This window comes from Lagenorhynchus albirostris, chromosome 3 (genome assembly GCF_949774975.1).
Source record: "Lagenorhynchus albirostris chromosome 3, mLagAlb1.1, whole genome shotgun sequence".
Lineage (NCBI taxonomy): Eukaryota > Metazoa > Chordata > Mammalia > Artiodactyla > Delphinidae > Lagenorhynchus > Lagenorhynchus albirostris.
Window position 1 is genome coordinate 76357480 of NC_083097.1, and position 27378 is coordinate 76384857.

Below are 27378 nucleotides of genomic sequence, written 5' to 3' on the forward strand. Positions count from 1 at the left end.
CTATTGTGTGAACCCAAGATGTACAGAAATCATAGTCAAAAGCAAAAAAATTGAGGGCAGTGGAATAGGAAGTATGTAGCTCAACCCTAGGATCTTTGTTGGGACAGAAAACAGACCTTCAAGGGGTTGGTTTGGAAACAAGAAGTATGCTTTGCAGGCCACGGGTCCTTAGCCCCTGGCTCTTCTCTGCTTATACTTGACCCGTTCTCTCACTCCTTGGTTTCTAGAGCCATCAGGCACACTCCTCTCCCCTTTCTCATCTCTGTCTCTTTGGAACATCTATTCCAGGTTCCTGAAGCTAGAGGGGCACCTAATCTGCCTGCTACCAAATGGAAGCGAAGGAGGGAAGAACCCATCCCATGCAGCAGGGCACCTCTGGCATTCTGGGTGACCAGCTTCTGCAGAGCCGTGAGACCCTCACCAACATACATTTAATAATCGGTGGGTTAAGCAGGCTTGTGAGCTTCCGACTTCTAGCACGTTTTTCATTAGTCATAAAATTATTTGTTGGAAAATGCAACCTAACTTCTAATAAAGAGCCTTGCAGAGCATAATTTACTGCTAAACTCAGAAGGATGAAAAAAGTAAAAAAAAAAAACACTGCCACATCTGCAGGTATATCAAAGTCATTGCCCTCTGTTGGTAGTTTCTGGGTCTATCCAAAATGACTTTGTTCTATGCAGAATTCCAGATGATATACTAAAACAGATTTTAAAGAAGACTCTATCCTTAACCTATGCTTGTTTCCGTACTCTTAATTCCCAGCAAAAGGTCAGTAAGGTCTTTGATCATCTGGCAACGCCATTGGGAAATGATGGGAACATGCCAGTCATGGAAGTTGGGCTGATATAAATACAGCCACAATGACTCTCTGACATCTTTCTTTTCCCCTTTTATGCCAAATACGGCAAAAGAAAAGACTAAAAAAGTGTGGGCTGATGAATCAAAGGCGGAACAACTATTGATGAAACAGATAAATCAGGGGAAAAAATGAGAGAATTCTTACAAATGGAAGTAGGTTTTCAAAGTCATAATGGTAAAAGATTCCCTTGGTCTGCCTTTATACGTGGCCTTTTTGCTTCCAATGCACGACCAACGTATTTCCACAAATCCTCTTCAAGGTTGTTTTTAATAACGAATATTTATTGAATGCTTTCTTTGTGGAAGGCACGGTGTTAAGTGCTTGGCATTCACTGTCCCATTTGAAACTCACAGGAGGCTGTTTTATGGTGATCAACGTTTGACACACGAGGACACTGAGTCATACAGAGGCCAACGTGCCTCGGATTAAGCAGCTGCAATTGAGGGGCAGGAGACTGGGCTACAATTGCAGGTGAACTCCAGAGCCTGTGGTCTTCCTCACTATACTCACCCTGTTTTCTAATAAGGAACCTGACGTTAAGAGAGTTTATGTTACTTGCCCCAATTAGTAGTTAGCAAGTTCATAGTTAAAATGGGAAGCAAAGCAATCAACAGACATGAGATTTGGATTCAAGAATGACCGTTTCCATCAATGTGATCAATGAATGGGGTCTGGTCACAGCATTTACTATTATTTATTTTTTACACTAACTGATTTTTTTCAGCCTCCGATGTGTTTATAGTATTAAAAATTTTACTCAAGCAAGATCTTAGAGAATCCACGAGTGACCTTTATGTTTTTTATTGAAGAGTATATATTTTGATTTAAAAAAAAAAAAACAGATGCTGGGAAAACCCACCACAGTTAATGCCTTGATGTACTCTAGCTTATTTGGGTCCAAAACTTATTCTGACTTTCAACTCTTGGTTGGTAGTATATCTATCTCTAGGTTCAGAGTAGCATGCACTCCAGTTTAAGATACAAGAAAAGAGCTTCAAAGTTCCCTCCCCATGCTAAGATTTAAGATACAAGAAAAGAGCTTCAAAGTTCCCTCCCCGTGCTAAGATCCAGCTTCCTTTATAGATGTGGAAATCAGATAAGCAGCAGGAACATGAATGAGAGGCTGGTATTCTGAACGCACCTGAGAGTCCCTTCAGCATAAGACAGGTCAAAAAAACCCGAACAGTCCCCACGGATCTTTCTGGCAATTGCATTATTTAATTTTTGTAATTACAAGTTCTCTCTAAGCCAGAAAAATCCAAGCACATTCAAATAGGCATGCAGAAATATATCCTAATATGCACTGCAAATGACGGTGATTGTCAGGACAATGTTTTATTATTTCTGAGTCTAGGAATTGATCTTTGAAAAGGAACTTTCCTTGCGTAATTTTCAAAACAAGTTTCCCCAATGTCCATAGAGAAATGATGGATTCAACATTCACAGATGAACAAAGAGGACATGCGTGTGGGTGACCCTGTAGAAGAGCACTGCACTGGGAAAGCTGACCTCCGACCTTCAAACACCAGAGCTCAGGGATCTTCCGATTTTCATTTTTGTTTCCATTTCCCTTTCACTGTACTCTCCTTTCTGTGAACTGTTTCTATTACAGCAAACTCGTCAGTGGTGCCGATGTGGCCATTCATTCTTTTAAAGAAATACTAAGCTGCAAGATTCTCACCTTCTCTGCCAAAAGATTATACATTAGCAGAGAAGTTAATTCCAGAAGAAGCCTCCCTTCTGGAAATAGGAAACAAGGAAATGTTCATTTAGTCTGTATTTCTTAAGAGACAATAGAAAAGAATTTTCGATGCAGGATGTTCACTCATGACTGCTTCATGTTTTATCATAGAATGTTTACCCCTGGAGTCCTCTAATGAGTAATCCAGAAAAGGTGGTTATCTCAGCCCAATTATAACAAGTAAACAACCCCACAGCCACCCTACCCCACCATTTTCCGTTTTCCAGTGGGAGACAGGGAGACGGGGGTGTAAGAAAGACTGTGATAACAATGAAACCTCACAACTAATCAAACTGTGTAAACATCTGCTTTAGTACTAAATGTATGAATTATTCATATTCAAACTACAACATGTGCCTTAAGGTCTGACCATTGGAATTAGTGGCTCCCAAACAACTGTTTGTATATATATACACACATATATATGTGCAATCTACATACTGTAAGGTTATTCAGAAAATCCACAGCAAATGGAATTAATAGTGAAGCAAAACTGACGATAGTTTCCATAAAAATAGCTGCAACTGAGAGACATGATCACCTAAAAATGGCACTAATAATACACTGTTAACAACCCTTAATCCAGAAATCTGTGAAGATTCTGACTCTTTATGTGTGTACGCAATAGGAGCTACACAATGCTGCCAGTTGTGGTGTGACAACTGGACTTCCTCGGATTCTACTGATTTTGTATCCCTAGAATCTGTATGATGTTACATTTATTAATAAATACCAAATTTTAGTAATCAATAAATCACTCAGTGGGGTACTAGTAAATATCCTATATGTGTACATAAGAATGAATGTCATTTGACCCTAAGACCAAATACAATAATTTGGCATTTTGGATGAGTTCTCAGTCCATGTGGAGAACGTTTGAGGCCCACCAGAGGTTCAATGAACTCAGAGAAACTTTGAGTTAGAGCCATATACAAAGGCCCATACGTACACTAGTATGACGTATAAGAATGGAATATAGAACTACCCACAGAACTTTCCTTTAAAGTATGACTGGACATTTAATAAACGAACAGGCAAACATCTTATAGGAAATCTTACAGAGTTAAAAGTGAGCAACAGATTCAATCATTTTGTTAATGGTTGAGATGTTGATGAAGCTGAGTATGACTATTTCAAACATGACTTTAACAGTTGCCATTTAAATTTCTGACCAATAAAGAGTTACAGGTTTTCAATCCTGATGCAGCTCATCTTGCGTAACATCTCTGAATACTGTGCCATTTTTCTGCTTAAAAGTCCTTACTGCTTCTGCATTTCCCACAAAATAAAACAATACATAAATTTTGTCAATTATTTTGAAGTTTACATAAAATGGACTTATATCTAAAACTATCATCTATTAAAACTAATTCAAGGGCTAGAAAACTTGAACATAACTAAAACTATTTAACAAATGTTATCCATAATTAAAATCTTCCTATATCTAAAAAATCATTTCAGTGTTATACAGATTATACCAGAGTATAAAAAAAAATTATCAACTCTTTGAGGCCAATAAGTTAATGCCAAAATTTGACAAGGCAATTGCAAGAAAGAAAAAAATATGGCCAATTTCACTCACAAATGTATATGCAAAAATTCCAAACAAAATATTAGTAAACTAAATCCAGCAATGTATATTAAAGATAAAATATTATGACCAAGATGGGCTTATTCTATGAATTTGAAAGTGGGTCACTATCAGAGATCCAATTAATATAATTCACCAATTAGGAAATTAAAGGCAAAATTCATATGATCATCTCAAAAGATATAGGAAAAACATTTCATAAAATTTAATGTCTAATAATTTAAAAAATCCTAGCAAGCCAGCAAATCTCTTAATCTGATAAAAGTAATTAACACATATCATTGTTATTTATGGTAAAAATTAAATCTTTCCCTTTCAGATTGCAAGAAAGACAGGATACCCACTACCATCACTTCAACTCAATGTTTTACCGAAGTCCTGATCACAGCAGTGAAGATGAAAACAAAATACAAAATATATGATTTGGAAAGGAAGAAATAAAAGTGACATCATTCACAGATTTTCTCTACAGAAAATTCAAAAGGATCTTCAAATAATATATAAATTGATAACTTGCTGAAAAATAAAATTGTTATGCAAAAATAAGTTAAGGTATATTTATTATTAACCTATGAAATATATTTACATATATTTTTAAGTATTTTAAATATATATTGTTATAATAAACTAAACAATCTATTTCTTAACCTCAATTTAAAACATAAATCATTTAATTAATTCAATCTTTCAATAAGATCTTTCTTTTTTGATACAGAAAAAAGAGGTAATTATTCTATTAAATTTATTATTATTATATTCAAATCAAGTTAAAATGAAAAATACATTCAGCAAGACTAGAAAGTGAACTGAGCCACATTTGACAGTAAGCTTCTCAAAGACAGAGATAATATCTTGGGTAGGTTTCCCCCTAAGAAATACCCAACCAGAGAAAATAGATTTAATTCACAGCAAGCGGACAGGAAAAGGCAAGGGAGAGGGGAGAGAGAGAGAAGGAATGTTGACAGAAGAGGAAAATAAACGTCTAATTCTAAGGGACAGTAAATATAGGAATTTGGCCACAATCATTCTTAAAAAGGAAAATAAAGGAAACACAAAAACAGGAGGGTTGTAGTTTAATATGTCAACAGCCTCAGTGGCTGGTGGCAGGTGCACAGGCCCTAGCAGATTTATGGGTTTTCTGTGGTGTCTAGTACTCTGAGGACATTTAGTGAATGGTAAATATATCAAGCCTTCAACTGCCTGGTGGGTCAGGATCTGTTTTCTACTTAGTTCACTTCCATTTCCTTTGCTATTCCCAGCAGCTTTCTTGATATCAGTTTGCATTAGTATGGTTTTCACAACTGGGTCAAAAAATAAAGCTTCTATGCCTAATTAAACACCGAGCTAACACACTTTGGTAGTCATTTCTATTTTGAAATTTATGATTACTGTATTTAGTCTGTCCTTTCCAACCTTACAATACAGGGTCTGCAAAAGGAATTGTAAAAATTTTACATATTTGCACACAAGAACATTATTTAATATCAACAGTAGCATTTTATAGCCAAAAGCAAATTAGACTTAGGAGAAGATCATGAGAGACTAGCAGGTAACTTTTCTTTCTTTTTTTTTTCTGAGAGAGACTGTGAAACAACAGAACAGTCTGTGCTACATACATAATTAAGACAGATGTTCTCAATCTTAATTTTCATAGCTAATTTTGACAGCTAAAGAAATGTACTTGTCTTTTGTATAGCCACCCATTTTCTCTCAAACGTGTCCTATTTTTCTCATCGCCCACTATGATTGCTCAGAAAGAAAGGGGTGGTGTGACGGAGAATGTATTAAGGCAATAGCAAGAGCTCTGCCATATTTTTGGTAGGTCACTGAATAGAAACAGATATAGCAGAAACTGAGCATAAAATCATTTAGAAGTCCACATAGCATAAGCATTTTCATGCATTCCTAACTTTGCAGATCACAGTTTTCACTGGCTTTGTGGGGTCTTCCATGCAGAAATCAAGCTGATCACATTAAACAACAAAGGAGCTGTTAATAAGGACCTGCCCTTGGTCAACCCAGGCTTGAAAGCATAGGCGTTTTTTTTTAACAAAAATAGAATAAAATATATGGAAATATGCTACATTTTGATGACACAGCCAGGTGCCTTACCTGCAAGGGTAGAATCTGATATGCGTGTCTATGTCTGTATCTGGAAATAGCTGGAAATAGGAAACACGTGTAAGAACAGCAAAGGCATCCTTTTTCAAAGTGTGCTCTTCCTGGAGGCCCCTGCCTTTTGGCTCTTCACTGTTGCGGGTGTTTCAGACAGAAAAACAAAAGAACAACGTTTCCTGTAAGTGGTCCCAGTAGCCTTAAAACCACAAACCTCAGAAACCACAAAGAGAGGCAGAACTGTCTTCCTGTTCTCTGTGGTGGAGCCTGTCATTTTTATACCCACATCAAAGCACTCTTCAATCAGCATCTAAGTTGTCTTCTTACACATCTGCCAACACCTCATCCATGAAAGGCCCACTAGGGTCTATGGTCACAAGCCAGCTGCTCTGGTGATATTCTGAAACCCAGCTGTGCATCTCGCCCGAGGAGAGAACAGGTGCTGAAGCAATGCTTTTGGAAACGCGCTTGCTCTCTCTGCTGCTGCAGTGCCCGGCCCTTTGATGACTTTGGGCAGCAAGGAGTGCTCCAGCCTCCTCTAGTTCCTTTCTCCTCTGTTAGGGGGACTCCAATCCTGCAGTGCTGATTGGGGAATACCTTTAGGGAGCTCCAAACCTCCCAGCCTCCACAGTAACTCTGGTTACTTCATAATTACTCTTGGATCCTCTGACAATGAATTCAAACCCAGTCCACTCAAGCCCACTCCAGAGGATGGCATCATTCTCCTCAGGCAAGCCCACTGTGGTCTGATCCCAATAGAAGCACTGCTACCATCCCCTCTGCCTTGGGAGTTGTCCTGTACTGCTGCGCCCAGGGAGCAACTCAGATCTCACCAGTTATGCACAGGGTTTGGGCTGTGTTCGAGGCAGGATCATCAAGGGAAGGCTGGCTGTGGGTGAGAGGAAAGGCAGGCCTGGGCTGTGGCTTGGTGAACTCATGTAGCATTAGTCCCATCCCCCCAGGAGTCAATGCAGAAGCAGGAACCACAAAGTCTAGGGGGCAGATGAGGCTCATTCTGATTTTAACTATGCAACTATGGACTGCATTGGAAGGGTATGACCTGGTTAAGGCGGTCCAGGGGGTGGAGGGACAACAGGCTGACAATCCTCATTGGGAACATGGCAACGTCTTGGCTCAAGGGAAGTTCCATGGGGCTGGGGTTCCAGGAGATGAACGTATACTCAAGGAGAGGAGACAGAGAACCACAGCCAAACTGGATGAACTGGAATGCAGGGGAAGGGAGAAACAGGGTGCTCATCTCTGCAGAGAAATGTTGAGTAAAGAAGATTTGTGCAGAAATTCGTGCAGAGAATAGGCTCAGTGAAGGCTAATCAGAAAGGCTGTGGAGTCAAGTGGGTCCACAGATAACCTGGGACTTACTGCCAGAACTGATGGCAGCATGTGTAGCCCACCAGCTGGTCTCTAGAGTCTGGCTTGATATTCATCGATTAGGAGACAGAGTGGATCTGAATCTCCCGGAAATCTTTTGGACCAAATACTGTGCTGGGTACCTAACATAGTTTTCTCTTATCCTCACACACTTAAAAATCACACCAGTCAGAATGGCCATCATCAAAAAGTCTACAATTAATAAATGCTGGAGAGGGTGTGGAGAAAAGGGAACCCTCTTGCACTGTTGGTGCACGAATGTAAATTGATACAGCCGCTATGGAGAACAGTATGGAGGTTCCTTAAAAAACTAAAACTAGAGCTATCATATGATCCTGCAATCCCATTCCTGGGCACATATCCAGAGAAAATCATGGTTCAAAAGGATACCTGCACCCCAATGTTCACTGCAGTGCTGTTTACAATAGTCAAGACATGGAAGCAACCTAAACATCCATCGACAGAGGAATGGATAAAGAAGATGTGGCACATATATACAATAGAATATTAACCATTAAAAAGAATGAAATAATGCCATTGGCAGTAACATGGCTGGACCTGGAGATTATCATAAGTGAAGTAAGGCAGACAGAGAAAGACAAATATCACATGCTATCACTTAAATGTGGAATCTTAAAAAAAATGACAAAAATGAACTTATTTACAAACAAGAAACAGACCCACAGACTTGGAAAAAAAAACTTATGGTTACTGAAGGGGAAAGGTGTCGGGGAGGGATAAATTGGGAGTTTGGGATTGACATGTACACACTACTGTATACAAAATAGATAACCAACAAAGACCTACTGTATAGCCCAGGGAACTCTGCTAGACATTCTGTAATAACCTAAAAGGGAAAAGAATTTGAAAAAGAATAGATACATGTATATGTCCAACTGAATCTCTTTTGCTGTACACCTGAAACTAACACAACATTGTTAATCAACTATACTCCACTATAAAATAAAAATTTTTTAAAGCTCATGGGAAACCAAAATTAATTCTACACATCTCTAGTCTCAGCTTAAAAGTCATTTTCTCAGAGTCAACTTCCCTGAGCCCATAATCTAAATTAACTTCGCCTATTATACTCTATCATCACCTATTTTATCTAATGTCACTCAGTACAGCTTATAATTCGGTATGTGTGAGAGTGATTAAAGCCTCTTGTTGGCATACATTGTGTTCATTTTATCTGCTAAATGTGTCCCCACAGTACCTGGCACAAAGGCTCTCAAAAAATATTTCTGCACCGTTGAATGAATGCATGGAGAGGAATGCACTGAAACAACCAGTGAATCGCATGTGACTACACAGGCCCTTTTAGGTTTGAAGTTTCACCCTATGGGATTGTGGCCACTGTGCAGACCAATGCATCTAAAACTCAGAAAGACATCCATGATCACATAAATGAGACTGTCTTAAATAAAATATTTACTAGATTTTTATTAAAATCTGGCAATCATATGAAAGGTGAATTTTATATTTTACTTCTCTGCTGAACTTCTGAGAAATCAGTTTGGGCAGAAATACATACTTCTGAAAGTTCATCTATTTGTACTCTTTTCCAGTATTTTTATACAGAAAAACTGCTAGAGAAATTTTAATAGGTCCATGAGAAAAACAAGTCTTCCTTTAGCGTAAACAAGTTTAACTGATATACAGGTTTCTTAACACTTGGATTTCTCAGAGACTCTAATTTGAGACTATTCATTACAATTTTCCTTCTCTCTGTCTCTCCCGCCTCCCCCAGCCGTGTATGTGCTGCGTTGTGCTCGGGGGTCGGTTGGCATACGGATGCTAAGCATATTTTGGCTTTGGTTCTGGAGGCACCAATGGACCCCATTCCCCTCACCTCATCTAGAAACATAGTTTGACTAGTTGCTCTTATGTTCCAGTAACATCAGTATTAAGAAGCATCCTGTCAGTTCTGCAGTACATGAAGTCCTATCCTTCTAACCCTAGTTCCGTTCAATCCTGAACAAAACAAATTACATAAGGCTGAGGAAATATAAACAAGAGCTTGTAAACAAGATTCTAATCAAGCACCCTCCTGTCAAATTCACCTTGCATAGTACAGGCTTTTTCAGTTTTTGCCCAAGACTGTCTCACGTGAATTGATCGCTCCACAGACCACTAGACTAGTGTGTGCTTCAATTACGATACTGCGAAAAGGCTCGGGCATTGATCAGGTGGGAATACTGACAGCAGGAGGGGGCCCACATTACACTCTATGTCTAACCTACGCTAGCTAGTTCCAAAGAAGGTATTTTTATTCTCAGTTTTGAAGTTGGAAACTGAAGCCCAGAGATGTCAAATAATGTTCTCAAAATCACATATTCTGTATATAGTGGGGTCTGGATTTGAACCCGGGTCTTCTAGCTCCAAGTCTGGACTCCACTTACCACCTGTTTTCATGGGATGTATTGAGAGCCTCTCTCAAGCCTGGTGCCACCTGGCCTTTTCTGCTCCTTGTTATAGCTCATCATAATACCCTGCATTCACATCACAGCTCACAGGACCTTTTTCACTGGCCCAGCTATACTGTACAGCTGAACTTCTCAGGAAGTTCACCAAGCCCCACGCCAGGAGCCCCTTAATTCTTTTTAGCCTTGGGCAGAGGTGGGGTCGAGGCCCACATCGTGGCACTTGCCAAAGCTATTCTTTGATTGTTCAACAGAATCTCAGCTTCCTCACTTCATTAGTTTTCTCTTCATCCAGACTCATGGCTTAACTTCTCTCTGCTGCTGAGGCTTGGTTGGGAGCCCTTGACTTAGGACTGAGGGTACCTATTTATTAAGCATTTTGTGACTATTCTACACATTTACCCAACCCTGCTTCCTCAGCCTCACTGAGTATGGAGTGGGGAAGTGGCTGATCACAGCCCCAACTAGATTCACAGTACAGGGTGCTCTGTGAATTCTCCTACAAAGATCCGCCATTCACGTACATCTTCCCAAATGGTTACTCCCGTGCTCAAAATGCCTCAAGTGCCCTCCTGGTCCTAGGACGGCTCTCCCAACAGATCAGGACTTCTCTGGTATCTTTTCAACAAGGAGGTGCTCAGTTGCACAGAGGGTCTAATGGTTGAAAAGTTATGGAAGAAGATGACAGCACTATGAAGTGGAGGCAAGCTAGACGTGCCACACGGTAGCAAAGCTGTAGGTGGAAGAAGAAGAGTGAGGAATGAACAGGAGCTCAGGTGCATCCCCTTCAGTGTTTCCTGCCCTGGTTGTCAGCATCATCAAGCCAAGGACCCAGACACTCCCTTTTACACCTGTTATTTGGTCAGCCACCAAATACTATGGATCAGATCTGGACCAGATCTGTGGTCCCCCATGCGCCTCCCACATCACTGCCTTTGTTTTCCTAGTTGTTTTTTGCTCAGATTGGTGTAACAGCCTCCAAATGGTTTCCCTGCCTTTGGGAACATTCCTCTCAACCTTTCCTCCTCAAAGTCTTCAAAATTCCAATTACAACATCCCTCTCCTTAACACCATTTCTTGACGCCCCAAGTTTTATCAGCTTAGAGTGTACATTAGAATCACCTGGGTGCTTTTCCCAAAATTTACATTCTTGAGCTCTACCCATAACCTAATGAACCAGAATCTCTTGGGCATAGGGTACAGAGTTTGGAAAAGATTCCTGGTGAATCTGATGCACCATCTGGTTGAAGAGTCACTGCCCTACAAGGTGAAGGCCAAGCTTCTCAGCATAGCAGTGAAAGAACTTCATGCACGAGCTGACCCGGGTTGACTTGGTTCATCAGCCACGCCCGTTTCCACCTCAGACTCCAGACACTTTTTTTTTTTTAACCAGTTTCCTGAACTCTTACATTGAGGGACGCCTCTGTGCCTGTGCCCTTATCCACCGGGAAAATGCCAATACGTCCTTCCAGATGCAGCTTAAGGAGCATTTCTGTGAAATTTTCTCCATCTCCCACTTCAGAGGTTTATCACTCCCTGCTCTGAGCCGCTCTTCTTTTGTGATCCAACCAGCGCAGAGAAACAGCATCTTGGGTGCTATTGAACAGTATTATTGAATGAGATGAAAAATCTCAAAGTCAAAATTATCCTTACACTCAGTATTGAGCTCATTTTATGAGAGGCTTGTAGGGACAGAGACCCCAAGGGAACATCAAATTCACATTTCCCAAACCACCCTCTTTCCAGGACATACAGTCAGTGAGGAAAATGTCTAATTTGTGTTTCCCAAGTGTGTTCCACAATCTGAATAGGTCATATTTTGAAAACTGATTTATTTGGGAAATACCGGGTTAAAGAATATTAAACTATCCCCACTTCAAGCTTGTAAAGTGTTTGCCTTTTGCCTCCAGTATGAATATTCAAAACGGAATAAAATATGCCATGTTTCCCAAAGTTATTTGATTATAGGATGCTGATTTCATAGAACTAGTATTCTAAAGAACACACTGGAAAAAATCTCCCTTCCTCACTTGCCACTGCAGTTGCAAATAAGAAGCCAAATCAGGTACAATCTTTGCTGGTTCTCATCTAAAAGAAAGAGGGTAGACCAGATTACCTGGTGCCATCTGTACCTGGGCTATCTCCTAAGGGGACCTTCCACCTGGAGAGGTAGAGAACCCTGCACCCTGAGTGCTGCTGCCTGGGTGTGGCCGCCCAGCTTCTGAAGGAGCCACGGAGCAAGGCAATGGGGCAGGGAACTTGCAGCACATCACTACTTCGATGACAAAAGTACAGTTATTAGTACAGAGCATTGTTCAGTAATTGTTTCCATTTGTTTGGTTAAATGATTTGAATTGATGTGTATGTTGCTCCCAATACAATAATTCGCATTTATGGAGTTTGCATTTCTGCATTTCTGCATTATGCATTTGCATTTATGGAGTTTGCATTTCTGCATTTCTGCATTCTGCATTATGCATTTCTGTCAGTTTGATGTAATGCATTTATTTTGAGGATCTGGAAAGTTGGAGGGGGTGGAAAATATAACCAGTTTTAGATGTGCACGAGTGGTTAAATGTGGACCCGTCTCTGTAATTACAAATGCATTTGCGTTGCCAAGTGAATAGAATCAAGGTAAACTATCAGGTGTTAGGAAAAGCATCTATGGAGAATCTGTGGGTAAAAAAATGCCCTTCCAAAAAAATATGATAAAAACTGTTTAGTGTCCAAAAGGGAATTAGGACAAACTTAAGTTGATTTATGCTGTGCACAATTAAAATTTTAATATGAAGTGAAAATCCAATGCACCACTTGATTACTAAATTCAGGTAGTGATGCTCTCACTGATTGATACAGTAAAAAGACTACAGCGTTGCATGTTAGAACTCCAGGTCCAGCTTGGCTCTGTTGGGAGCTGGGTGTATATAACCTTGGAAAAGTCATTTAATTTGCTTGTGCCAGAATATTTTTCATTTGCAAATTAAAGGAGCTGAGCTAGTTTATTTTAAGGTAACTTCTAATTCCAAAAGTCTGTGAATATGAATTACATGCTGCTCAGGTAAAGGAAGGAATCACAGAAACTTTACAGGTGGTACAGCATGTTGAACTAATTTGGCTTATTAGATAAAATAACACTGTACTTTTAGATAAAACTGTTTAGTTTTTAGTTAACTTTTTCTTTAATTTTTATTTAAAAACTTCAATTAAAATAGAAAATGTAATAGCAATCTTTCATGAAACCTTACAAAAAATAATAGACAATGAGGAAGAGGTCCGGGTACAACGAAGAAAGTCTTTTAATGCAGCAAATATAGTTTTCAGACCTTAGTTGATTTCTAAAAAAATTATATTAGTGCCTGTTATATAAATATCACCCAAATGGGACCTCTGCTCTTTGCACCTGCCATGTAGGACCCAAGAACAAAACTATTTTTCCAATAGATTTGTTTCCGTTGTCTCAAACTTGCATATATTTTTGACCCTATTTAGTTGTGTTTGATCAAATATTTTTACCGGAAAATTTTCTGTTTTTTACTCCCTTGGAAAACTTGAAACAATAACCACCTTAATACTGTCTCTTGAAAGCAACCTAAGAAGTCATATTCCTGTTGATATCAGTGGTTTCCTGGTAGTAATCTAGACATCTTTGGAACTGCAATATAGTTTTCAAAAACTCTTGAACATTAATATACCATGTAATTTACCAATGATTTAAAACAGGTAATAATGCTACAAAGTCTTCTTATGTCTTGTGTATGGATGATTCTTTGTAGTTATTTACACATTTAGAATACACATTTGCCATGAGATATTCATTCATCCATCCATCATTCATTTAACTAATTATCTATCTGACTAACCTCACTGTGTGTTTGTGTGTGGCGGTGTGTCTGTCTGTCTGTCTGTCTCTCTATATATAGCATAAGCACTTATCAAACGCCAGGCATGGGCTTAGCAAAAGCTCTCTAGCCACTTTGGCTAGATAACCTTGGAAGTTTCAGAACTGATTTCAAAATTCACAGCAACCACTGAACTGAAAATTAAAAGAAAAATTAAAATAATACAAGAATCCTATCCTGTAATAATTCCTAGTCTTTGGAAAATGCGAGAGGCGCTACAGGATGAATCCTTCATTTGAGGGATGCTGAACCTGAGGGCCAGACTCTATGATGTAGAATGCAGGTCTACTGTTGGCCAGGTTAACACTTTCCACTGATTGCTGACTTGGAACATGCTATTTCTAAGGTAGGAAAATCACCTCCAGAAAACAGCCACGGGAATCAAATGCATTTCAAATAACACAAGGCACCTGTACACCAAAAAATAGAACACCCTTGAACAGTGAACATATGCTATTGTGTTTAGGACCAGGCAGAAGAAAATCCATCCAAAAATTTTTTGATGATTGGGACTTTTATTCTTTTCTTTTGTTTTTAATGACTGCTTTGGGTCAAGGACAAATGCGTAAATTTCACAATAGATTGCTCCCACTGTCTAAAACTTGTATATATTTTATTTTTGATCAAATGTTTGTAGAGCAGTTTTCTCTGTGTTTTCCCCCACCGGAAAACTTGAAACAATAACCACCTTGATACCCTCTCTTAAAATTTACAGCATTTCCTAACCCAAGCCCTTAGTCACCATCCTCATTTTGGAAACCATCCTTTACAACTGACTGATTATGCCAAATAAACTTTGGTTCTCAGGCCTCTTATTTGAGCTCTCTAACGAAATTTTGTGGAAAAACAAAGCTTCTGTTCCAAGATGGGAAGAAGTCTATACTTTTGTAAATAAGCATTTTTAAATGATTTTTAAAATACCTTTCTTTTCTTTGATATGCTGCTTCAATTGTTCTTCTGAATTTTTATTGTTTCCCCCAAGAAATTTTAAAATAGTCAAACTTTGACAATTCTTATTAATTTTAGGTATTCACATTGATTTTGACCTTTTAATTTTATTACTTAATTTCTCTCTCTGCATATGTATAATGTATATTAATTATATATGTATATATCTGCTTTAATTTAGCTTTTGAATCAAGGGAGTAAAGCAATTATGGTTCCTAAGTGTAATTAAAGAATCTCTAATATGATACAGTGGGAAAGGTCTGTGGCAAAAAATGACTTATAGGCATGTCAGTTTCACACTGAAAACCATCAGATGATGAAGTATGAGATGAACTGAGGTAAATCCTTTTACATCTCATACTTCATTCCCTTGTGCCCACAAGCTCAGTAACAGTCTGGTCCCAATCCAGTCTCAGGTACATGAGTCATGACTCGAAGCAGATCTGGATATGCCCCAGTTTATCCCTATCATCCATTCATGTGTCCATCCAGCCATCTTGCCAGAAAGCCTTACTGAGGCTCTACTATGTGTTAGGCACTGTGCTAGCACTGAGGGTATAAAACATCGTGAAGCAAGTTCTTGTTTGTGAGACCTAAGGAAACAAGAAGGTTTGAAAATTACCTAAGAACTTCAAGCATAATTTGTGGACTCTCTGGAGAAGGCAGATCGAAATGGATCTAGTCACACAACAGACCTAAAATCCTTCTACCATTCATTCAGTGTGCTCCTTCCCCCAAATGACTTTCATCAGGAAATGTTTAGGGAGTGTACAAAGAAAAGGAGACATGACATTAATCCTCCCTCAAAACATACAAATTCCCAAAAGTTTTCCTAGGACTGACTGTTGACTATGTGTACATCGAGAGCTGTTTTTCTCTCTCTCTCAAAAAAAGGAAATCTTTTCACATCACCAAAGACTACGATCACCTAGGAGAACTCAGTTACGTCTGCTCATTCCAGATGCATTTCGCATTATTACTAGCCTCATTCTACATGAATTCTCAAATAAGTTCCATTTATTTCTGGCTCATAAAGGCCTGGGTTTCACTACAAATGAGAATGTTTGAGTCCTGAAGATGATTAAATGTAGTAACATTTAAGATATTTCTTTTCCTCTCTGTAGCACTTTATAGGAGTCACTTCATATTACTGGGATCAAGGGATTCAAACTGGGGGCGGCACGGAATGTAGTTTAGAATCTTGGCTTTGAAGTCTGACTACCTAGGTTCAACTCTGATCATTCTACTACCATTTGTGTGATGTTGGGATAAGTCACTTAATTTACGCTTCAGTTTCCTCATCTGTGAAAAGGGAACAATAATAATAGTGCCCAAATTTCATAAGGTAGTTTTAAGAAATAAATTAGACAGTTCATTAAAAGAGACAGTATTATACAATCTGATTTACATGTTAGCCATTATTATTATTTTCATCTTGGAGAGAAACACTCACGGAGTGAGGGATTTGGAGCCTGGTTTGTTATATTTGGGTATGCTGTAAATTGTCATGAATAACTATTACTAATCCATCCCACTAGTGAAATGACTCAAGTAAAGGGAGACCAAGTGACTAATTTGAGTACCTCTACTAAATTAAGATGGAATTAAAACCCAACAAAGCATTTCCAAAGCTTTCCTACTTGGGTTTCTCTCAAGGGGGTATTCATTACCAGCCTTGGCACTTATACCAATGGCACATCTATGGACTCTGCAACTGAGTTGAAAGTGCTTCACCCACCTTGATGTTCATAGGGTTATTAACCAACATTTACGAAGTACCTACAGGATGTGTGGGATGGTCGTCTAGCACGAAAAAGTTGTCTTCTCAACTTTGTAGATTGGAAAACAAAATCAAAAGAAGACATGGGGGGCTTCCCTGGTGGCGCAGTGGTTGAGTGTCTGCCTGCCGATGCAGGGGACACGGGTTCGTGCCCCGGTCCGGGAGGATCCCACATGCCGCGGAGCGGCTGGGCCCGTGAGCCATGGCCGCTGAGCCTGCACGTCCGGAGCCTGTGTTCCGCGACGGGAGAGGCCCCAACAGTGAGAGGCCCGCGTAGCACACACAAAAAAAGAAGACATGGGCTTCCCTATCAGCTCCAAAACCACAGGAGGGGTCAAGAGTACAAAGAAATACTGCTTCTCCCACCACCCATCCTGCAGCCCAGATCTCTGTCCCTCAGACCACACACGATCTCACTGCACTTACATTTAGCAAAGTTTTTAAACTATTTATCTCATCTGTTTTCCTTTATCTCCTAATAGTTATAAAGCAGATTCATGTAGTCCTTGGAATCAAAGTTAACATGAATTTTATTACAAAGCAGGGCTAGAATTTATTCATGAGATAGGATGATGTTAAACTCCACTTATTTATTGAAGCTATAAATTGGAGCACAGCAAATGAAGATACGGTATATACCTTTCACAAGAGTTACATTTTTTATTAAAGGAAATGGTAACCATATTTTGAATTCTTAGGAGTAAGATATAACCCTTATTAATACCACCAACACACCAAAAATCCTTTTAATTTACCTGCCTTCTAATTTTAGTGTTAAGAGGCTTTAAAGAAAAATTTTCTTTATGAATCTAATTTGTTCATTAGTATAGTAGGATATATGTCATTAACTTTTATAATTATTAAAGGTCATGGTTCTCCCGTCTCATCTCTCTGAAAAATAGTGTTCCATAAAAATAAAATAGCCAGGTCAATTCTAACAGAAATGGTTGTAAGTTAATTTGTTTTTTTTAATTTTCCTAATCTCTTTTTAAGGGTAAGTTTTTGGGGAATCTCTTTTTTCTAGCTACTTTCAACAAGCATCAAAACAATCTATGATGCTAACTATAATTTTAAAAGCTACAAAATCTACCCCCATTCATTATGCACATTTACTCTTATGATTCAACTCCGCAGAGTAAGGGCTTGGACACTTCTACTGTGGCAATAGCTAAGAGATTCCAAGAGTCACATGCTATAGTTTGATAATCACTCCACAAATCCATGCTCCATTAAGCTAGATCCAATGCGGATTCTCAGCCCACAAAACCTGTAGACAGGGCAATATGTCTTCTCTGAAACATTCTCAGGGGATATAGTTTCCTATAAGGATGTTCATCAATACTGAAAATAGTATTTATCTTTTAAAAAACTCTTTACAGTAGGAAACAGCTAATCTTCTGATCAATTTCTAGCTAACCTGGGAGAAAAAAAAAAATCCAGGTTTAGATACTAGCTGAGTGAAGTTAAGCACCTTCCTTAAGCATTCTGGACCTTAATTCTCTTCTTTGTGAAATAAGAAGATATGAGATGACATCTAAGTTCCCTTCCAAATATGTAATTCTGTATATCTTACCTGGTGATAGTGATATTTATAAGCTCTGTGGAGTTCACAAGCACTGTCACACAACAGTCTTGTGTGATCTTCATAACTGATTTTCAGAAGTAGGTAGGGGAGTGATCACTGTGTATTTTACCCAGTGAGTGTGCTGCTTTTGATATCCAGTAGGATTCACTAGGGACCCTAGATCTAAAGCATAATCCAGAAAGATTTAGTTTTCAGGAGTCAGAAAGACTACTTTATAAAATAATTTCTTCCTACTCTGTAGTTCCTCATCATGAACCCTTCAAACAAAGCCTCACTTAAAAGAAAAATATTTAAAAAGGGAAAAAAAAGTCATGTTATGTGCTTCTGCTGATGCTGCCCCTAACTGCGTGTTGATTTTAGGTTGAAGATAAAATGTAATCGCCACTTGATAAATATCTTTTGAGTGAGGATGAGCTTCCTCCAGCTATTTGAAGTTTTTAACAGCACTTGAGGCTTAGGTAAAATTGGGTTTTTATTTTTCTTTTTGCAGCTTACCTTTGCATACTATTTTTATATAGGTTGGAAATTAACAAGTAAAACAGTTTACAAAAAGAGAGAAAAAGGAGACCCTTACTACTAAAAATAAGTATTCTGAATCCAGAGTGGAATTCTGAGTATCTCTGATGTCTTGCCAGTACCTTTACTTCAAGAAGACACAAAAACAATTCCTCAAAAATACGTATAAAACTTTACAGTTAGGGCTTCGCTGGTGGCGCACTAGTTAAGAATCCGTGTGCCAATGCAGGGAACATGGGTTCGATCCCTGGTCCGGGAAGATCCCACATGCTGCGGAGCAACCTGTGAGCCACAACTACTGAGCCCGTGCTCTAGAGCTCATGCTCCACAACAAGAAAAGCCACTGCAATGAGAAGCCCACGCACCGCAACAAAGAGCAGCCCCGGCTCGCTGCAACTAGAAAGCTCGTGCGCAGCAATGGAGACCCAACACAGCCATAAATAAATAAATAAATAAACTTTACAGTTAATAAAATACTACAACAGATGTGATATTTCATCTTTGCAACAATTCTGTAAGGTAGATAAGCTTGTCCCAACCAAGCTCCCAATTATTCTTCATCTCAGAGGTCAAGGAATTTCTTGAATAACTGAAATCTAAAAGACTCATTTTTGTCATTATATTTAACCTCTTCCTGACCTCATTTCTCATCAAAACCATCATGAGAGGTGAGAAATAAAAGCAGTACACTATTTGGTCTGCTCACTTTCCTTCTCTCTCCCTGCCCATTGCCCACACTCCTCCTGGAAGTGCAAAGAAGCAAGAAAACAGCCAAAGGATGGGGAAAACAGAAAGAAAGGAGGAGAAACAATAAGCTAATCAGGTAGCTACCAGTTGGCTGTACAATGTCATAAAAAAAAAAAAAACTTTTTTTGTCATTAAAAAAAAGTCTACAATTGAAACAGAACATATTATCAAATCTTGATTTTACAACATTTTATCGGTCTGAGTTTTCGTATATAACAACAGTTTGGATGGCCATTATAATCCATACTTAAGAATCTGAAACAGTGCAAATTGCAATAAAATATGCTTTTGTCTTGATGTAGATGTATTACGTTCTTTTTATTGACATTTAATAATCCACATATAGCATAAGAAAAAATTCTCAGGCAGAATACTTAGCAGAGTTTTATACATATCAAGCATCAGGATATTCTATTCATAACATCTCGTATTCTCATCTTTTGGGATATGTGCCTTTTCACTATGCAAGGTCCCAAAGGCTCTCAAAGTGCTAAGTCATTTTCTTTAAAGTTTTTCTCTTCTAATTCAGAATATTGCCTTCAAATATGTTTGGAAGTTGAACTAATTTTAATTTCCCCTTCACAAAAGAGGAAAACTACATGCCTTCCCTTTAACCTTTGTAAAACTTGAGTTATTGAGTATATATCTAATGGAAAATAATCTCCAAGCTGTAGTTAGAATCTAGCAATTTTGTAGTGGGCATAATTTTGAACAGAAATGAAACGATCTCTAAGCATGATAGTGGTTCAATTAAAAAAAAGTATCGTAATGCCAACTGTCCTTAAACATACAAAACCCCTCAATTCAGCAACGTCTCACAAATTCACAGCTATAGCTCTCACAATCAAATTAACCTTTTCTACCTCAAAAGAATTCAAAGGACTTAAATATGATTGTCCAAAGTGATGTGACACCAGACACACCTTTAGCTCTGATCTGATGTCATTTCTTTAATCAATAAAAACCAAGACAACATTCCTGTCTTCCACCCCAACCTTTCTGCAGCAAGCTTCGAGAATTTGAAAAGCAAACCTCTTGTTCACTTCTCTATCCACAGATTTCTCCATCCATACAACGTATATGTGTCGCCAACAAAAACTGAGGAAATGAACTTGTGACAAACTCATACACATTTTGAAACAAACAGAGCCAAAGTTTAAAAATATGATGGCCTTTCACTTAAAATAAAAAGCCTAAGCAAGAGGTGCTACTTTTCAACTTTCAACTTTTTCTAAAAATTACTAAGACTTTTTTTGTAATGGAGAAACATAGTTGTTGAGCTATGATTATTTAGAATAAAAATCCAAGTATAATCATATGAATTTTATGCATTCACGTTTCACCTTTAACCAAGACATTAGAGTAGCAAAAAGAAAAAAATAATTCTGGTACAACTTAATCCTTAAGAAAAAAACAACTAAAACAACACAAAGCTACTATAATCTTTCCACATCTCGGGCACTATATTTTTCATTAAAAACTATCATACAAGCAATATCAATCTAATAAGTATCTCACAAATGGATTGTACCATACATTTAAAATTATCTGCATGAGAATCTCAAAGCCGCTGTCAAGACCCTGTGAGAAGGCATTTTCTGAGGCATGATCACATACTACAACTGCCACATTAATTCAAGGCTGCCACAATACAATGAGTGAACCAAAATATAACACTTACCTTATTATAAATAACTGGCAAATTACAGACACTTTTCAGCTTGCAGCTATATAGCATAGCTGATTAGAAACAAACAAAACATCTTTCACTCCAGTGACAGAACTGCATCTTCAGACTTGGCTTTCTTTACTGAATCCCGGCAAGAGAGGCTGTTCTCCTCCAAGGGCTAGTAGCAGCCTCTTCGCAGATAGCACTTGCTGCTCTGAACGGCAGCGACTTAGAATGAAAGTAAGAGGAACCCGTGATGTTTAAACACGGTTGCTTCACATTCACAGGATATGACTCAACTCTCTCTCAAATCAGTAGGGACACAGTTTCCCCTCATAAAACTTAGATTGCGTAACAAACATCACATTCGGGGGTCTCAAATGTTTACAAACTAAAACTGAAAATTTTCAGCCGCTAAATCATACGTGCATTTTTAGTCAACTTCTTCCCTGTGGCACAAGTCGCAAATGGAAATTCGAATAATAGCATGGCACAAAGAAAAACTACCCTGCTTGCTCTCCACAGTGAATCAGTATAATGTTATTAAATGTGTGTGAACTTGCCAACATCTCTCTGACAGAGATACAAAAAGAGGCACACTAAAGTCACTAATGTTCCATCAGTGCAAACACAGTGTAGGATAAAACTCTATTTTAACATGCAAGAAGTAGCAATTCCACAAAACACAATAGAATCTTCTTCACTAAGTAGAGAATGGAAATAGATCTTCGTGGTTTGCTGTCGCTGATTCCCACAGAAATCCTGTCCTACGCTGTCATTACCGTGTGATGCGAGCTCTACCTACCTCTCCAACTCAGAGCCTTCCTTTATCTGTTTCGTGAACATTTCTAAAGAAACATGACTAATGACACAACTTCTCTAGTAACTGCGGCAATTTTCTGTGCTTTTCCCACCTCCCAATACCTCTTAACTCTGAGCTGTACTAAGCTTAATCACACATTGAATTATTATGTTTGGACACCTCAGTCAATAAACATTATAGACATAGACCCTTGGAGAAAAATCTACTACATAAATTCAGTTGCCATCACCAACAGCAAGGACAAAAAAATGAAAACACACGTGTCAATCATAGCAAATACACTGAAACCATCTAGACCAGGACTGTTCAGTAGAAATATAAGGTGAGCCACATATGTAATCTTAAACATTTTAGTCATCACATTAAAAAAGGGAAAGGAAACATGTAAACTTAATTTTAATAATGTTTATCCTTATATATCTAAAATATTATCATTTCAACCTAGAATCAATATAAAATTAATTAAATATTTTATAATTGTTGTACTAGCCTTGGAAAGCTAATGTGTATTTTACATTTATACTACATTTTAATTTGAACTAGCTGCATTTGAGTACTCAATGGCCAATACATGGCTAGTGGCTACCATATTGCTTCAGCATAGGTCTAGAGTTTTGGGTTCATTCTTAGTCCTCAGCTGCAGTTCAAATGCTCTCTCTTCAGAGAAGGCTTCCCTTACCACCTTGCCTGAAACGACCTTCTCCAATTACTTTGCATCTCATGATCCTTTACATTTCCTTCACAGCCTGGAATTTTCTTCTTTATTTGTTTGTTTACTTATTTATAGTCTGTGGGCCCTAACAAGAAGGTAAGAAACCTGAGGGATCTTGTTGTGGTCAGTATTTCATCCCCAGCCCCTGGCATGGTGATCAGTCCATAGCAAAATTTAATAAACATTGTTTAATAAATGAATAAATAAAATACAGAATTTGTATTATGGATTGGCAAATAGTAGAATATTAAGAAATGTGATTTAAGACCAAGTATCTATCATGTTGTTGATACAATCTATCATTGTCACTGAATATTTAGCAAATATATTGGGTAACACTTTCCTAAATTGAAAAACTATCTCTTTTTCATAATGTTAATGATCCTCAATCTATAACATGCTTTCTTTTCACACACAATATTATATAGAAACAATATACTTGTTTCATTACTCTAGCCAAGATTTTGAAAGATACTTATAAGAATCCTTTGGTCCTTATGACATAAATCTAGATACCATTAGTAAATCTATTTATCTGCTACTCACAAAAACATAAAATATTATCTGTAAGACGTTTGTAGTGACAATTATATATTTGCCTGAGCAGCAACGTGCCTCCTCCTTCTACTAGTATCATAATCCTGATTTTTATCTAGCAAATCACCTATTTCTCCCTCCCTCTCAATCCATGTGGTTTACATCATGCTGACCTAGCCCCAGAAGTGGGCATGTGACCCAGGCCTGACCGACCACAGCGCTGCAGTGATAGGGTCAAGGATGGGCACATGATCCAAGCTGGTCCAGTGAGAGGCAACCTGCTACCACATGAAGTGAGGCTGTCTGAAAATGAGGCCAACCAAGAAAAAGCCAAAGCCGAAGATGAGAAAGGCAGATTCTGGACAACACTACTGTAGTTCCTAGATCTGGCCATTCAGTAAGTCACATCTGCCCTCTGCTGTAATGATGGATGTACTAGAATATTCACTGCAGAGTTTTTTATAATAGTAAAAAACTGGAAACTTTGCAATGGGCCATGCACAATGGAATAGTTAAATAAATAATGAGTCATCTATACTAAGGAATATTATGTAGCTAATAAAAACACAGGCTATCTAGATACACTGACACGCAAAGCTCCCTAAAAGACATTACATGGAAATAACATGTTGCAGAAAAATACATTATCCCAGTTCTGGGTACATGAATTTTTATATACAAAGTCATAGAAAAGGACCTGGATGAGTGCACACCAATTGTGGACAAATGGTTATGTCTGGGAAAGAGATTCAAAATAAGAGGGTGATGGGGGACAAGGAGAGAGCCAATCATTTTCCTTAGTTTATTGCTATTGCATAAATCTCCAACATTTTTTATTTGTAGACTTGCGGTACGCGGGCCTCTCACTGTTGTGGCCTCTCCCAACGCGGAGCGCAGGCTCCAGAAGCACAGGCTCAGCGGCCATGGCTCATGGGCCCAGCCGCTCCGCGGCATGTGGGATCTTCCCGGACCGGGGCACGAAGCCGTGTCCCCCGCATCGGCAGGCGGACTCTCAACCACTGCGCCACCAGGGAAGCCCCTGCATAAATCTCATAAAATGAAATGAATTTGTATACTCCTTAGGTAATCTGAAAAGAACATGTTACTCTTTAAAATAAAATAACAGGGCTTCATATCAACATATCAACAGCCAAATATTTATAATAATAATCTTTATATTAATTTAGATAGTCTTGGATCACAGTAAATAAACTGGCCTATCAACAGCTCACTGAAAGGCTTCTGGTCTCTGAACTGGGCACAACTGCTTTCCTAATTAACATAAAATCTAAACCTTTATTGTTTTTTTTGGCTTGATCTAGTCCTCAGAAATCTTCACATTATCTTAGGTACCGCCTCCTGCTTTTATATTGCCCTAGATTTCCACAGTATTCCCTCCTTAAAAATCACACAGCTGAAGATGCTCAGAGTGTGAGACAGGAGTCAGGGCCCTTTTGATGCTTAGTAAAGCTGAGCAGAATTGGAATTTAAAGCTGAGCAGAATTGGAAATTACACAGTGCTGACACACTGCTGACAAACTGATGTGTTTGTTAACAGTGAGTACTGCTCTATTTTATTCTCAAAGCCCATTTATCCCGGTAACTTAAACCTCCTACAGAGTCTGATGGCCTTCTCCTTCCATTATCCTTGCCTCCAATGAAAATCTTAACATTATGCCAAACTTGCTTCAGATTTCCTGGAAGAAATAAAACATAACAGATACAATGGAAGCCACCACATGCCCCTGCCTATTCTATCTCTTTCCATTCCCTCTTAAGGTAAACACGCTATAGGATTATCTTTCATCATCCCCATACAACTTTTTATATTTTATTAAATACGTGTTTATCCATAAAGAAGACACTGATTTGCATGTTTTAAGCTTCATAAAATGGTATCATGGTATATAGATGCTTTGGGTTTTTTTTTTTGTTTTTTTTTTGCATAGCATTACCTTGAGGTTTCGTGTAGTTCTACATAGTTTATTCTTTTCAACTGCTATATAGCATCCCAATCCATGCATCCATTCCCCTGTTGGTAAACTTAGGTTGTCTTTAATTTATTGCTATTATTAAACTACCCTAAATTCTTGTACATGTGCAAGAATTTCTCTAAAGGTGAATAACAGGGGATAGAATTGTAGGGTTAAAGGATATACACAGCTTCACCTTTACTGGAAATTGCCAAACTGCATCCCAACATAATTAGACTAATTTACAATTCAACCAGCAGTGTATGAGAGTCTTCCTTGCACTAGATTCCGAGAAACAACATCCACAGTACTGATATTCCAGACTCTGACATTTTTGCCATGTGTTTGTGACTGGTATAGTATCTCAGTGTTTTAATTATGGTTTCCCTGATTACTACTGAAGTTGAGCATCTTATCTAATTATCATTGGGCTTTTCCCTATTGGGTTGTTTGTCTTTCTTTTACTTATTTTTGGGAAGGTCTTTCTATATTACAGTTCAGCTCCTTTGTCAATTACATGAGCTATAGATTTCACCCTTCAGTGTGTGGTGTGTTTTATCATTGTTCACAATAGCTTTTGTGGTTTATTATTTTAAAATTTTATGTTTTTTTAATTTAAAACTTTATTTTTTCCAGTTATTTGTCTATATTTCTTGAGTCAAAATTATGGTGAAAATTAAGTGTTCCTCAGTCATGATTCCTGAAGCATTTCCAAAAATAATGGCAGACCGCATATCTAGAGGATCTGAGATCTCCTATTTCCAATGAGTTCAGTTCATCAATTACTGAGTACTTGCTATGTGCCCCACACTGGGCACACACATGAAGCAATCCGTATCATCAAGAAATATGGAGTCTAATTGAGGAAAGAAAACTTAGGAGCAGATGACGAAGATGGTGAAATGGAGAAGTAACTCTGTGCCAGAGATTGTGCTAATTCATTACTTAATTTAGGACCGGTTTAAGTAAGATGGAGTAAATGTTATTGTAAGAGATATATACAAGATGCTATGAGGCAGAGAGAAGAGAATATGTTATTACCTTGCACCCCAAAGAGTATTCAAAAGATTACCTTGCACCCCAAAGATTATTATTACCTTTTATAAAAGATTATATCAAGTAGTCAAATTTGAGGTAGAAGAGACCTGTGAGATACAGGAGGATTTACAACTGACATTTCTCTTTTCTCAAGAAAATCCATTTTCCCAAATAGGTCACTCATAAATTAATCCTAATTTATTCAGAAGATTAATAGGAATTAAGGGGCAGGTTATTTACCGGAAAAAAAAATGCTTCCTTGGGAAGCTAATTCCTTTTTACGATCAGTAATCCAATTACATAATGACATTTTCTCCATTCATGAAAGTTAAAAAACAAAAAAGCCAGTAGTTCTTAGGAACCATAACAAATGGCAAATCTTCCTGTATCTGATTATTCATAATTTGTAATACTGAAGTTAAAAATAAGCTCTTGTTCCTTAAAGAAATTCCATGGTAAATACATCTATAAACAAAACATCCATATTTATCACTTTTGTAAATACAATGTTCATATTATGTTTCTTTCAGTGTAGGTAGTATCTAGAGCATTTTAAAAAGTATAGAATATGAAAGTACTTAATATTCTTCACCCAGGAGGAAGAAAGGACTTGAGCTAGAATTAGAGAAAGGTGGCCAGCAGCATCACATATTTCCTCTACAAAGATTAAGGGTATCCTACTTCCTTGAAGCTATCAGCTTTATACTTCAGTCTTCTATCACTGGAACCCTCTAGGACTTAAACTCAAATGTGTTTTCAATTTGTCACTTGGGGGTGACCGTAAAATGAATCTGGAAAAAAGAAAATGAGACTGCCCTTTGAGAATTAACCTTTGAAATAAAAATATAGTAGGTCAGAGCACATAGATAAATAAAGGCAAGTTTAATTGTCAGAATGAGACAAACTCAAATGCCTGAAGGCGTGTGCATTACCAGGAGGTAATGCATCAATGTCATGCACCTGGTGGGGACCTGCATGAATGGACTGAATGACAGTACTCCAGCCTCATCTACAGGGGACAGTCTGT

The 27378-nt window shown here is 38.1% G+C and overlaps 1 protein-coding gene across 8 annotated transcripts in view; it reads right to left on the bottom strand.

Annotated features, from left to right (window-relative positions):
* The window catches only part of MCTP1 (multiple C2 and transmembrane domain containing 1), a 539066-nt gene that overhangs the window by 339295 nt on the left and 172393 nt on the right, over positions 1 to 27378 (bottom strand). Inside the window, exon 1 of one of the 8 annotated variants that reach the window (XM_060143286.1) lies at positions 21281 to 21388. The exons of the other annotated variants lie outside the window; for them this stretch is intronic. Within the exon in view, the coding sequence (XP_059999269.1) occupies positions 21281 to 21337 (57 nt within the window). The 5' untranslated portion in view covers positions 21338 to 21388. Of the gene's footprint in view, positions 1 to 21280; positions 21389 to 27378 lie in introns of those variants that run through there. 8 annotated transcript variants of the gene reach the window in all.